General features: G+C 38.7%; 4 protein-coding genes across 4 annotated transcripts; 1 reads left to right on the top strand and 3 right to left on the bottom strand.

Moving 5' to 3' along the window:
* Positions 1–986: 986 nt before the first annotated feature.
* On the bottom strand, positions 987–1,971 carry LOC145701438 (uncharacterized). Its single transcript, XM_081778658.1, has 3 exons — positions 1,850–1,971; positions 1,566–1,803; positions 987–1,359 (listed from the first exon to the last, which is right to left on the bottom strand). The coding sequence occupies exons 1-3, from the start codon at positions 1,947–1,949 to the stop codon at positions 987–989; spliced, it is 711 nt and encodes a 236-aa protein (XP_081634784.1). The 5' UTR covers positions 1,950–1,971.
* A 3,606-nt stretch (positions 1,972–5,577) lies between these two features.
* Positions 5,578–8,799, top strand: LOC145703660 (uncharacterized). The gene is made up of 6 exons (XM_081781044.1): positions 5,578–5,701; positions 6,514–6,909; positions 7,240–7,384; positions 7,531–7,708; positions 7,913–8,263; positions 8,468–8,799. Exons 2-6 carry the CDS (start codon positions 6,731–6,733, stop codon positions 8,782–8,784), a joined length of 1,170 nt encoding a protein of 389 aa, XP_081637170.1. The 5' UTR covers positions 5,578–5,701; positions 6,514–6,730; the 3' UTR covers positions 8,785–8,799.
* Positions 8,800–9,948: 1,149 nt separating this feature from the next.
* On the bottom strand, positions 9,949–10,525 carry LOC145704929 (uncharacterized). The gene is made up of 2 exons (XM_081782389.1): positions 10,392–10,525; positions 9,949–10,352 (listed from the first exon to the last, which is right to left on the bottom strand). Exon 2 carries the CDS (start codon positions 10,288–10,290, stop codon positions 9,952–9,954), a length of 339 nt encoding a protein of 112 aa, XP_081638515.1. The 5' UTR covers positions 10,291–10,352; positions 10,392–10,525; the 3' UTR covers positions 9,949–9,951.
* Positions 10,526–10,561: 36 nt separating this feature from the next.
* Positions 10,562–11,327, bottom strand: LOC145701437 (uncharacterized). Its single transcript, XM_081778657.1, has 2 exons — positions 10,739–11,327; positions 10,562–10,699 (listed from the first exon to the last, which is right to left on the bottom strand). The coding sequence occupies exons 1-2, from the start codon at positions 11,084–11,086 to the stop codon at positions 10,562–10,564; spliced, it is 486 nt and encodes a 161-aa protein (XP_081634783.1). The 5' UTR covers positions 11,087–11,327.
* Between the last annotated feature and the right edge of the window lie 2,254 nt (positions 11,328–13,581).

The following is a 13,581-nucleotide window of genomic DNA, read 5'->3' as shown; positions in this document are numbered from 1 at the left end:
ACCACGGTGGCGCTCTATTGTGACGTTTTTGCGTTCCGAAGAACCCTCTGTTGGCAAAAGCCGGATAAGGTCGATTTTATATACAAACTCGGGTGACTCCTGTCATTTTTCACACGAAACTGCTTTTGAATTTGCCCTGACAAGCGCTTTTTTCCGATAAATATGCTCACTTATTGTTTTTTTTTAAATAGAAAGAGGGCTTAATGATCATCTTTTTGGAATATTTATTTTCAAGAAAATTTACAATTGGGGAACCCAAGAAGTATTCAAAGAATGTTCCCCAACTAAATTAACTTTTCCATCATTTTTGTACTGCATGACTCTTCTGTAGCCATACAGATCCATCATCGTTCGACAACTTCTTTCCAGCAGTAAATATCGAAGAGTACTGCCCAGCTCGTGGCCGATATTTTTCTCCAGCCTTCGAGGAGTTCTGAGGACGATTTTGTTTTTGAAACTCCAAAGATATCGATATGAGAATCGACAACTTTTCTAAAAAGAAATTTTTTCAAAAACCTCGAATTCGTTTGAAAACTTACACAGGGCCTTGAGCTTCCTTTTCAGACCTTCTTTTTCGTCTTCGATGAATTCCAGTCGCTTCTTCAAATTGAGCCCTTGTTTCATCATCAAATTCGAGCCCTAGAAAGTCGTAAATTTCAGTTGCTTTCTCCCACGGATGCATGCTCATATCTTCGTAGCGAATGATTATTGTACGTTTTCGGATTTCTGGGTTGTTTTGAATTTCCCTGAATCAAAAGGCTCAAAATGTGTGTTTTTGCTGTTGGCGCGGTAAGGCAACCTGAGTTGAAAACCTGAGTCAGGGTCTGAATGAGCTGAAATGAAAAGCCGCGTTGCGGCTTTTTCAAAATAAAGCCGCAAAGCAGCTTTACCAGAAATTTGCAGAAAACCCTGACTCAGGACCTGAGTCTCAGGTTTTAACACAGGTTTTCGTGCGTGAAATCTCATGATTTCTCTGGCTAAAAGTATTAATTGAGCCTTTTCCTAAAGATCCTGACATCCTTATCGCAGTGTTTTTCCATGCTTCTTTCTAGCGTCATTGGCCACATATTTCCCCATTTCAATTTATCATAATTCTGCGCCAGCTTGATCCTCGACGCCAGCATGCTTCTCGGATCCCTGACAAGGTGCACAAACTTAAATTCTCCAAATTTCTCCGGTTCCTCGTAAAGCCGCTTGAAACGAGATAACGTATCAATCCGCAGCTCTTTGATTGCAACCCCTAAGCTGTTTTGGCATTTTTCTTCGAAAAATTGTTGGTTTTTCAGAGCATCGGGATTGGATTCGATTTTGAAGGGGTCTTTGCAGAGGCGTTTGCAATCGCCAGCTCGATTTTTTTTACTGAAAAAGAAAATTGGCATTTTTTTTTTCGTGAAATCTCATTTTTTTTCATGAAATCTCATTTTTTTTTCTCAAAATTTCATTTTTTCGTAAAATTTCATTTTTTTCATGAAATTTTATTTTTCGTAAAATTTCATTTTTTTCATGAAATCTCATTTTTTTTCCTGAAATCTCATTTTTTTTCGTGAAATCTCATTATTTTTTACCTGAACTGATCTTCCTTATCACAAAATGGCTTCTGACAAAACCTCGACGATCCGTAGTACTGCGCTACCGTCTCTCTCAAAAACTGCGACGACTCGCAATAGAACTTCTTCGCTCCATTTTCATCCCTGCTTTTATCGCAACCCTTTGAAATCTGCATTTCGGCCTTCATTTCTGGCGTTTTTCTTGGCAATTTGCACTCAAACGCCATCGCCAAAAGATCCATTTGCGTTTCTTGAGCTGAAAATTTTGACTTGAAATCAAGGAGGAAAAATGGCGAATTTACATTTTTCAGTGACGTTGTCGCCATTTGGACCAATGAAACCAGTCAGCGGTTCAAAATAGTAAATCAAATTTGGATTCTTGTCGAGTAGAGTGCCCAGCATTGAGGAGCCAGATCGAAATGCAGCTTTTCCTGTGCTCAAATTTATTTCATTTTACGTTAGTTCCTTAGTTTAGTCAATACAGTCAGATACAATGAAGGTGGTTTTTTTGTCATTTAAGCCAATCAAATGCGAGTATTTTTCGCGTAAGCGAATGAAAAGCCGGTATTTCTCCTGTTAGCCAATCAAAAACCAGTATTTTTCGCGTTGGCAAATCAAAAACCGGTATTTTTCACTTTAGCCAATCAAAAGACAGTATTTTTCGCATAAGCCAATCAAAAGCCGGTATTTTCGCTCGGTAGCCAATCAAAAACGAGAAACTCCAACCCTACCGAATTTGTCTATCGCCAATAATAAGGACTGTCTACTAGACAATGTCTACACGACATCGAAATTCATAGGCGAAATTCAATCTTGATTCTGAATTTCTGAATTTGTATTGACAATCTTGGCCGATGAAAATCTTTTTGAGCATTTTTCCTGAAATATAAATACTTTTTCGAAAACTTCTCCTTTCTTCTTTTTCATTTTGATTATTCTCTGCAAAGTTCGAAATTAAAATCTGCGTCGCCTCTTTTTTGAGTTCATCAATTTTGTAGAGCTTGAAGAAAACGAGGCTCGACAAAAACACGGAAAGGACTATTAGAATGAAGAATTTTTGCATGATCAAAGTTAGAGTTTACTTATGATGAGCAAGCACTAGAATCCCGCCGAGTTTTCAGTCAACGCGAAATAGCCCCAGGCGCGGTTGGGTTCTTGCTTGATTATTTTCTTCAAAATCGATGATTTTTGTCAATAACAGTAGACTAAGATTTCTTGCTCAAAAAAGAAAATGACGTCATTTTTAGGTAGATTTGAGACGTGACGTGTCAGACGTCATAAGATGGCCACCTGGAAGTGTTTCTAAATTCGAAGCTTTTTTTTATGAAACAAAAGGGAATGTCTCGTCTATTCGACGCTTCAAAAATCGAAGCTTCAGAGTTATTTTTATCGGCTTCATTTAATTTTTGATATTTTTAACTTGGTGGCGTAGTAAGAAGAAAGTATAAAAGAAAGCTTTTCTGACAGAAAAGTAAGCTTTTTCTTTGGAAAATGATTGAAGAAGGCTTCGACTTTTCAATGCTGAACTCGGAAAGCGACTGTATCGAGATGCTGAGAAATATGCTCAATCTACCCGAAGGTGAGGAGGATGAAGAAATCATTAGCAGGGTTCTTAATCGACTAGTCGAAGTCGAGTCGAGTCTTAGTCGAAAAGACTAGCTCGACTCGACTAGACTGGTTGGGAAAATAAGTCGACTCGACTCGACTCGACTTGAGCCTATGAGTCAACTAGATTGTCGACTAGTCGAAAAAGTCGAGAGCAATGTCGAGAGCAATGGAGAAAGTCGAAAAATCTAGTCGAAAAAGTCGAAAATCTAGTCGAAAAAATCGAAAATAATCACTATTTTGCTTTCGACTTTTCGACTTTTCTTTCGACTTTCGACTAAATTTCGACTTTTTCGACTAAATTTATATATTTTTCCAGTTTTTTGACTTTTTGACTAAGAAGTCGATTAAGTCGACTCGACTCGACTCGACTCGACTAGCGATTTTCAAAAACGCTTTCGACTCGACTCGACTCGACTTCTGATTTTCCGCTCAGATTTAGAACCCTGATCATCAGAGCCGCCTTTGTTTTCATCCGCAGACTCGAGTTCATCCTTGATATCATTGAGAACTTCGACAAGTCTTTTTCTGATAAATAAACATTTATTTGCTGTGAGTTTTTTTTTCTAACAATGAATTTTGTTAAAACTCTCCAATTCAGAATCAAGATTTTTGCAAATTGACTCCATCTTTGACGATCCGAAGCTTGATCATATTATCGCACTTTTCTTCAGCAGAATGGTACCCATCCCAAGGCGACTGGTCAAACTCGAGTGTTCCATAAATGTCTAAAATAGAATAAAATCAAAATATAAATACAGGTTGGTTGAAAGAATTGACGAAAGAATGAAAAAAACAAGTCGAATTTTTTCAAATTTTTTTTCTGAAATCTGACTGGCCCACAGGCTAAATACAAATATCTGATTGGTTTAAAATTTGACCAGAATTTTGGTCAAAGTTATCATGATTTTTGTCAATTCATGCCATCTCCTGATAAAATTTACTGTAAAAAATAATATAATTTTTGATAAAATATTTCATCCTTTTTTCGTACCAATAAGACATTTGTTGAAAATCTCATTCAATCTGAAAATCGACAAAGAATTCGCCAAAACGAAAAAATTGAAAAATAAATTCATTTTTAGCTTTTTGTTTTTCCGGAGAAAAAAAGTTCACGGCTTATCTTTTATAATAAATCGTTTTGTTAAAATTTTAATGATGACAAGTTTCCATTTCACTTCAATTAAAAGAGCAGACTCAGTCTCGCTCTAAAAGCCTCCAAATCAGTCCGTTTATAAATATTGACGTTCAAAAATCATCACTTTTTCCTTTTATCGCGCCCCCTTTTACCAGCAAAAGCGTTAAAAAGAATAAGTTCTGGAACTAAAAAGATGAGGGAAATTTTCCCCGAGCGCCGCCGCAAATTTGAATTTCCATGTTCTAAAATGTCTTATCTGCACATTTCGTCCGTTTCAATTTTACGCGTTGTAGGTTTTTCTGATGCCCTGAATTTTTGTCTTTTTTACATATAAACGAATGAACCAATGAGTTTCCTACCAGAAAATACGCGCGTAAGGGCCGAAGGCCTGTCGCCTGCTTAATTCACGAAATGCAGAATAGTTCTTTATATTGCAGAATAGTTCTGGATATAAAGAATAGTTCTGCATCCGTGAAGAATAGTTCTGTATTTTGCAGAATAGTTCTACATTTGGAGAATAGTTTTGCACTCGGCAGAATAGTTCTGCGAAACGCAGAATAGTTCCATTTTTTACAGAATAGTTCTATTTTTTGCAGAATAGTTCTACTGCGAATGTCGCTAAATGTCGTCAGATGTCGCCAAATGTCGACGAATGCCGCTGAATGTCGGCAAATGTCGCCTTTTTAATTTATCATGTCGCTACATTCGGCGACATTCGGCGATATAACCAGTTACCATTTTTTAATAAACGAAGCCGCAAAATACTCTCATATACATCAACCTCATATCATCATCCTGATTATATCATTCAGATATCCATTCAGGCATTTCTGAAATCATAAAAACATCTCAACGCCAGGAAAACTCATTCCGTTCCCCTCAAAATCGTTCAATTTCACGCACTGGTTTCCGCGCTATTTTTCGTCTAGATGGCGCTCAAGCGAAAACTCCGAGTTTTCACAAAATCCGCAAAATTTTATCAATTCCGGAATTTTAAAAAACTTCATTTTTTTCTCATTTCCATGAAGCTTTTGTATGGATTGAGCGTGATTAGAACGCTGAGAGCAAATGGCGAAGTAGAGCTGCCTTCTGACTGTAGAGATGATTTGCCGAGAGAGGCTTGTTTGGACAAGGTTTATGTTGATACCTGCTCGGTACTGGACGAAGACGAGCTCAACAGCTGCTTGTTTACTTGCAGAATGTGCCAGGGAGGTTTCAAGGACCTTTTTCAAAGGGAACTGATCAGACAAATGTAACACTTTTTCTCCTGGAAACCCTTAAAGACATCCGATTGCCATGACGTTATCGGGGAAGAACAATGTTTCGAACTTATCAAGCGGCACGCAATCTCGCCTTGCAAGAAGCTCAATTTCCATAGTCGATTTCAATGCCGCGAAACCTGCTCCATCTGGTGAGAATAGAACATTTTCAAAAGCGAGAATCTAGGACACCGGGTCTCAAAACAGCTTATTTGAAATTTAATTTTCGCAAAAGTCGAGGATTCTAGAGTTAACATCGCTCGGACTAATCTAGATTTAATCTATTTTAAACATAAATTTAAATTGTTGGCTAGACAGGTTTTTCGAGACTGATGTTAAATTCATGTCTCAATTATTATGATCGGGCATTCCAAGAGAAAAATATTATCTTATGAAACAGAAGCCGATAAATATGAAAGATGAAAATTTTAATAAGGCTAAAAATGATCCGATAACATTTAAATTTTTTTTATGAGTAAACTTTCCTGGAAAAAAGGAATAGAAAAAGTCCGTCTTTATTTAAAAACTCTTATTTCATATTGAACAAATAGATTTCCTCCTTAATTTTCTGCTTTATCAAAAAAACGCTCATCAATATGGGGAGGTGTCTGGAACCGACAAAAAATTTCGACAAATTTTGAGTGGAAATTTTCAACCAAGCAGAACCTGAGTTCGGCAAATCTGCCAATCAGCAGCCGAGTAGCCGCCTACGCAAAATTTGTCGAATTGTCTTTTTGTCGATTCCAGACAATATCCCATCAATATTCGCTATATCGCTGGAATTGAGAATTGAATAATAAAGACATCTTTATCAGCCTCCAATGTAACAATAGAACAAGACATGAACAAGAGTTGTATCACTATGCCGATCAGCAATTCCTCTATGGCGCCAAGAGGGCCACCTTTATATAATAGACTTGGCGCAGTCCATTTTTCAACCCTAGAAAACAGACATTTATTTTAGCTCGCCAAGTGGGCCTGTTATTTCCCTAAAATCCGCGCGAGATCCAGAAGAATTCCTCAACCCCGAATTGGGAGAAAATCTTTTTAAACCCTTCAACCCAAACGCCACTCCTTCGAACAAAAATACACTTCCAGAGACAATTTTCGACCTTCCAAAAAAGAAATCGAAAAAAGAAGAAGAGGAAAAAATTTCGCCAAAAGAGACGACAGAAGAAGAGATGAACGAGATTTTGAATATGAAGAGCGAAGTCAAGATTCCGTTCTGGATGATTGTCGCGGTGGGAAGCAGCTGGTTGGTTTTGCTTTGGTTGGCGGCTTGGGTGGGCTGGAAATGTCGACAGTGTGTTCAGAAGAAGAGTGATTTTGAAAAGGAAGAGATGATTTCAGCGGCGAAATCGTAAGTCAACTATCATTTTTGAAACAATTTTGGCTTCTGATTGGTCGGTAAAGAAATATTGATTTTTGATTGGATATTTTTCGGCTCGAATTCACGCCCGAAATTCCGGGAACGCGAAAAATGTCTAGGCGAAAAAATTTCGCAAAAAAAATACAGGCTACTGATTGGCCGACAGGCCGAATTCAGGCTTTTGATTGGCTCAAATTGTTTTGAAAATGTTGCTTTTATATTTTGTCTCATAATTTTTTCAGAAAAAATCGCTATTTTTTATAATTTTTCTTTTAATTTACTAAATTAGTGAAAAATATTTAATAAAAATTTCTTCTTTAGTTATGCGAGAAGAAATACCTCCGATCCTCTTCCCATCCCAGAAACTCTCTTAAAACTCTACCGAGATCAATCCAGCTCTGACGTCTCCAAATCCTACCTTATCAAAAACTTCCAAAGCTCCGATTCAACTTCGAACTCGGAAAAGGTATAAAATTCGGTTATTTTTCTGTTGGGGTATTTTTGCGGCATCGACGACGCGCGCGGGCTGGAGCGGCTCTTTTCCGCGAAATCGAAAAGCCGCAGAATTACGCAATTTGTTGGTGAATAATGAAACGGATAAATTTTAATTAGTTCCATCACGAAGTTGAGCGAGAAAAAGAGCCGAATCGGGAAGCATCACGTGATCAGCGAGAGGCGAAGAAACGAAACGGAAAAGAGGGAAAAAGTCGAGACAATAGAAAATCTCAGAAAACGGCTGGAAGACGTGGCGGATATGGAGTTGAGACGAGTGCAGAATCGGGCATCGAAGGTACAAAATTCATGGTTTTTAAAAGAGTTATAATAGTGACACCCTTATTTTAAAAACATAATTAGAACCATGAAAGATCAGTTAAGGGTCTAACCTTTCTTTCTGTGTAAGAAAATAAGGGTATCACAATGTTAACAGCAAAAAAACGTTTTCAAAAGATGCGTGTAAAGTGCGCCCACCCTTAATTCATCCCTCCATTTTCAGTCTCCGATTCCGACAGGCAACGACTTACGACCCTACAAGACTATCATAACAGTGTAAATCGCCAATCCTCGACCTCCAGCGCCATTCCTGTAAATATGCTCCTCGCCAAAGACCAAAAAGCTCTCCCCTCTACCGACCGCCCCGTGATTCCCAGAAGACTAACTCCCGAAGAAATTCGCCAAAAAGAACTGCTTCAGATGGTTTCTCAGGCAAACAATCAAATTTTGATCAGAAAGAATTCTACGACAGAGAATTCGACTAATGATGGAATTGATGATGTCAATGTCGTTCCATTGGGGAGCAAGAAAGTCAGTCTTGGAGACATAGAAGAGAACAAAATTGAAAAACAAGGTAATTTTTCGGGAAGGTGTCTGGAACCGACAAAAAAATTTCGACGAATTTTGCGTGGACGGCTACTCGGCTTCTGATTGGCCGGTTTGCCGAATCCAGGCTCCTAATTGAAATTTTCCACGCCAAATTTGTCGAAATTTTTTTGTCGGTTCCAGACACCTCCCCAATTTATCAAAATCTTCCAAAATTTTTCATCTTCTTTAGAAAACCAAAAATGCTCAAGAAAACCCCGTTCAACCCCTCTTTCAAAATGGGCCGACTCAATGAAAGAACTTCCCGTTGAAAACTCCGGCGTCTGTCTCGCCCGAGAAATTCACGAAAATGCAAAAGCTCTCCCTGAACTCCCCGAAGAAGAAAAAATTCAGCGAAAAGAGCGTCGACGAAATCGAGGCCATACGAGAAATATTGAGAAGATCAAGAAGCGAATTAACAAATTGGATAGAGAATGCGCGCTGACGAATTCGGAGATTGACCTGAGCGAGCTGTCGGATGATGGGGTGATGGAGTCTGTACGATACTAAAGGAAAATATTTTAAACTGTGTAAATAAAATACTCTAAAATTTAGGCTGTCTTTCACCAAATGGTTCGTTGATTTTTCAAAATATTGGAAAAGATCCAAAGAAAAAAATAGTAAGTAAGAAAAAATGTCGAATTGAAAACAGAATAAGGGCTGACGATTGTAAAAAAACAAGCAGTTTTTTGAAAAAAACCGTTTTTTAATCCGAACTCTTGCGATTTCTTATTTCAATCGAGTTTAATTGAGTTTGATGATCATTTATTTACATTTTGAATTTTACAGTAAAGTGATGTTGTATCTTACATAACAACTACGACCTACCCACTTGCTTTTGATTTTCTGCTTCTGTCCATCCGGCTCGCTTGTGACCTCTCCTCTGCTCAGCTCGTCTCCATTGATATCTATCTCCTGCACCACGGCTTTAAATCGCACTCCCCCGTCTAAAATGAAATTTAAAAAATTGAAATTTTACTTTCTTACCTTTGCTTCCGATCCAGAGATGATGCCAACCATCTCCTCCTAAATCCTTATTACCAGCTTTGAACTTGAGATTCCATCCATTCTCCGCGACCTCCCACCTCTGCCAATGTAAAAACTTCGCGGAGAGTTATTCGAAATTCTCTTTTCGCTTAAAAATTTAAAACTCCCGTTCCTTCAAGTTGATTTTAATTTCGCCGAAAGCCAGCAGCTTCAGGATGTTTCGCACTTCGTTTTCTTCCATAATATTTCTTACTCCACCACGAGCTGTATATCTATCATCCTGAAAGTAATGCCCCGCGCCGCCGACTGCTCCCAACTCTCTTCTCAATTTCTCCAACTCATTTCTCCTCTCCTCATCGACTCTTATTTCCATGCTCTGAACTTGCTGAGCAATCGGCGCCAAATTGAATTCTCCTCGTTGTTCTCTCTGATTCAAAGCATCTTGTCTTCTGTTTTTGAATTGATCAAGTTCTCGCTTCAAATCTTCAATTTCTATCTTCATATTTCGATTTTCAATTTTCAAATTTTCTTCAATTTGATTTTTTCGCTCGTTTTCAGCCGAAATGTTCTTCAAGTCTTCTTCTTGCTTTTCGAGTTTTTGCTTCAAATTTGCGATCTCGGCGAGGATTTTCTAAAATAAAAAATAATTCTTAAAAAGATCAAAATTTAATTATGAGTCACCGCCTTTTTTCAAAATGTAACCTGCTCATTTTCTTGTTGTTCTTTACAAATCTGCTTCAATTCTCGAATTTTCCTCTTTCTATTTTCATTTTTCTCAAGTTTCGCTTCCAGCTCCCGAATCCTCCTCTTCTGCGCCTCAATCAAATCCTCCTGCTGCTGATTGGTTTCCCTCAGTCTCCTGATGATTTCTTCTGGAGGAGCAATGATTTCATTTGGAGCTTCGCCGCTTTCGATTCGCTCCAAAAACTCGCAAAAGATCGCTTCGCCGCGCAGTTGAAGCGCATTTTCCGGGCGAAGCAGTTTTCGAGGATTCAGGCATTTTTGGAGAAGAATTTCGAAGTCGACCATTTCTTCGTTTTCGCCGCGGATTTCGGCAAGTTTTGTTCGTTTGTGATCGCAAATATTGTTCACTAAGGAATTGATAGACTCGAGTGAGTTGGAATATTTACCGATTTGTCGTTGATTTCTTGTTGGTCTTCCATCGACTCGGCAGAAAGCGTGCTCAAAAGTCAAAAGTTCTTGAATAATGTGGCCGAATCCCCAAACATCTAGGCGAGCTGATCTTCTAAGTGGTTCGGTAAACGACTCTTTTAACGAATTCGACACCGAAAATCTTCTTTTATTCCTCATTTATTATCGAATTCGTTCCTGGAGGAGTGTAAATCAGCGTATTCTTGACTCCATCAGTCCTGGTTCCTTCAATTGTGGCTTCAATCGACTCCAAGTGCATGACGCTTCCAAAATCTCCGACCCGGATCTAATTCTTTATGAAAAAAATACCTAGAAATTAACTTACAGTGATGCCATCTCCTTTGATGAACACATTTTGCGGCTTGACATCCAGATGCGCAATGTCCCTTGAGTGGCAAAAAGCCAGCGCGGAAATGATTTGAGCTCCGATCAAAGCCACTTCTTCCGCGCTCGTCCATCGCCCTTGCTGCTTTCTTCGCCCGATCCAGTCGCTCAAGCTTCCAAGCTCGCAAAACTCCATGACCAGAAACGAAATCGAAGTGAGCTTGAACCAGTCCGGCCTTTCCATCGGCAAGAAATCGACGAACTGGACGATGAACTGGTTTCCGCTGCTCAGCATTTCCAGATTTCGCGCTTCTTCTTCGGTTTCCTCGATCTGGCTCGAACTTATCATTTTGATCCATTTCAAGGCGACGATTTGGCCGGTTTCATTGTCCCTTCCTCTGGTGACGCCTCGGCCCCCGTCGAATTTCGACTCGAGGATTCCAGAGTATCGCCCGTTTTTCTTTCAAAGAGTTTTGAAAATCTCAATCAAAATTAAATGAAATCCAATAAAAAACCTTTATTTTGAAACCCTCACAATGATCGCGCCATCTTCAAAAAAAAAAACGAAAAGCTCTTTTTTCTCTTAGAGTAAGAATGCTTGCAAAAAGAGGGCAAGATTTGGAATTTTCTGCGTTTCTGAGTTTGCAGTTAATATTTGAACTTGCCTGCCCGCGCGTCACTGGTATTTGAAGAGGAAGTCATAGAACGCGCGAAATCTGCGTACTCTGAGTACTCAAAAAATGAAGATGTGACATCTTTTACAAGTTCTTCCTCTGGGAGACGCAACAAAACTCGCTGTGCTACGTCTATCTCGGCGTCTGCTGCTTGATCGACTACATCGCGCTCATGCTTCTGCAAGGCCACTCGAAAGTCAAGCTAATGGACCGAACAGCACTGCTCATTGGAGCTCATCGGCGTCGGTTCTTCGACCTTCACCGCCATTTATGTAAATATGCTCCTCGCCAAAGACCAGAAAGCTCTCCCCTCTACCGATCGCCCCGTGATTCCAAGAAGATTAACTCCGGAAGAAATTCGCCAAAAAGAATTGCTTCAAATGGTTTGTCAGGCAAACAATCAAATTTTGATCAGAAAAAATTCCACGACGAATGATGGAATCGATGATGTCAATGTCGTTCTGCTTGGGAGCAAGAAAGTCAGTCTTGGAGACATAGAAGAGAACAAAATTGAAAAACAAGGTATTTTTTCAAACGCCTCAAGTTTTTATCATTTCCTTCAGAGAACCGAAAACGCTCGAGAAAACCCCGCTCAACCCCTCTTTCAAAAGGGGCCGACTCGATGAAAGAACTTCCCGTTGAAAACTCCGGCGTCTGTCTCGCTCGAGAAATCCATGAAACCGCAAAAGCTCTCCCTGAACTACCCGAAGAAGAAAAGATTCAGCGGAAAGAGCGACGGAGAAATCTAGGGCATACGAGAAATATTGAGAAGATCAAGAAGCGCATTAACAAATTGGACCGAGAATGCGCATTGACGAATTCGGAGATTGACCTGAGCGAGTTGTCTGATGATTGGGTGATGGAATCTGTACGATACTAAAGAAAAATATTTTCGACTGTTTAAATGAAATTCAAAAGGTTATTATTTCCTCGAAGATTTCCGTTTAAACGGCATAAAACGTGATTTGCCTGGTATATCTGTAGATTTCACAGAAATGAAAAGAAATTATCTTTATATGGTGATTTTTGTGCTTTTAACTGTTTGCTTTCTGCAAGTTATATTTCGTTTTTGGAAACTCGTTTCATTCAAGGATTTCGGTTATGAGAGTCTCAACGCATCCGAAGGAATTGACAAGAATAGCCATCGAGGCTTGGCTCGGGACATTTGCTAAGAAATTGAAAAGAGAAACGACGAGAAATGATTTAGACAGATTCATATTGTCTATCGATAGAACTGACTTTAACGACGATAAATCTGCAGGCTGGTATGAAATGATTTTCAAGGATGGTGAAGGAGCAGTCACGGCAGTTTCAATTCGAATGATAATGGACAAGGACGGAAAATTTTCTATAAGTAAACCGGGAGACCCGAAAAATCCCAAATATACAGAAAAATGGCGACTTACCAAATTTCAAAGGAAAATAACCAAAACGTTACAAGAAATTCCGATCTATCGATCTTTGCTTGAAGAAGAATCTGGAAAGTGGTTTCTTGATTCTTCTCTGAGTAAAAATTTGATATCATCTGGAGGCGAAGCGATTGTTTTGAAAGAAAAAATTGGTGATCTTGAAGTTGCTGTTCGTGTTCAAATTTTTGACTCGGCGCTTTTTACAAAAAAACAGGAAGACACTAAGTTCGAGATTCATCTTTCAAAAGGTAAAAATTAACCTTCAACGAAAAATGTTTAACTTATAATTTAGATTACGAAATTGCCGAAGATGACAAACAAAACTTATCAAACGTCATCCCTGTCCACGAAAATGTCGTGAAAAATTTTGCGAATATCGAGATCTTTTTGGCTACTGATGACGAAAAAGAAGATTGTTTGGGTTGGATAACAATAATGGAACTCTGCGACTCGAATTTGAGAGCACGGTTGAAAAATGAAGATATTGATCTAAAAGAGAGAAAGAAAATTTCTCAGGGAGTCCACTCTGGTTTTAAGTAACGGGCTTGTTAATTATGCATGATTTTGTTGTAAAAAAAATTTAAAAGATCATTCGATAAGCGCATATCAATAAATATGATAAATATTATAATAAAAAGACACAAATATTTTCGGAAGATTCTCGGCATAACATTTATAAGCCCTAATCTAGTATTTAAAAAAGATCGGAATAGAGCATCATGACAAGAAGCCCGAGAATATTTTGTTGAAAAACAAATCAC

This window comes from Oikopleura dioica, chromosome PAR (genome assembly GCF_907165135.1).
Source record: "Oikopleura dioica chromosome PAR, OKI2018_I68_1.0, whole genome shotgun sequence".
Taxonomy (NCBI): Eukaryota; Metazoa; Chordata; class Appendicularia; order Copelata; family Oikopleuridae; genus Oikopleura; species Oikopleura dioica.
This window is presented reverse-complemented; position numbering and strand designations above follow the sequence as displayed.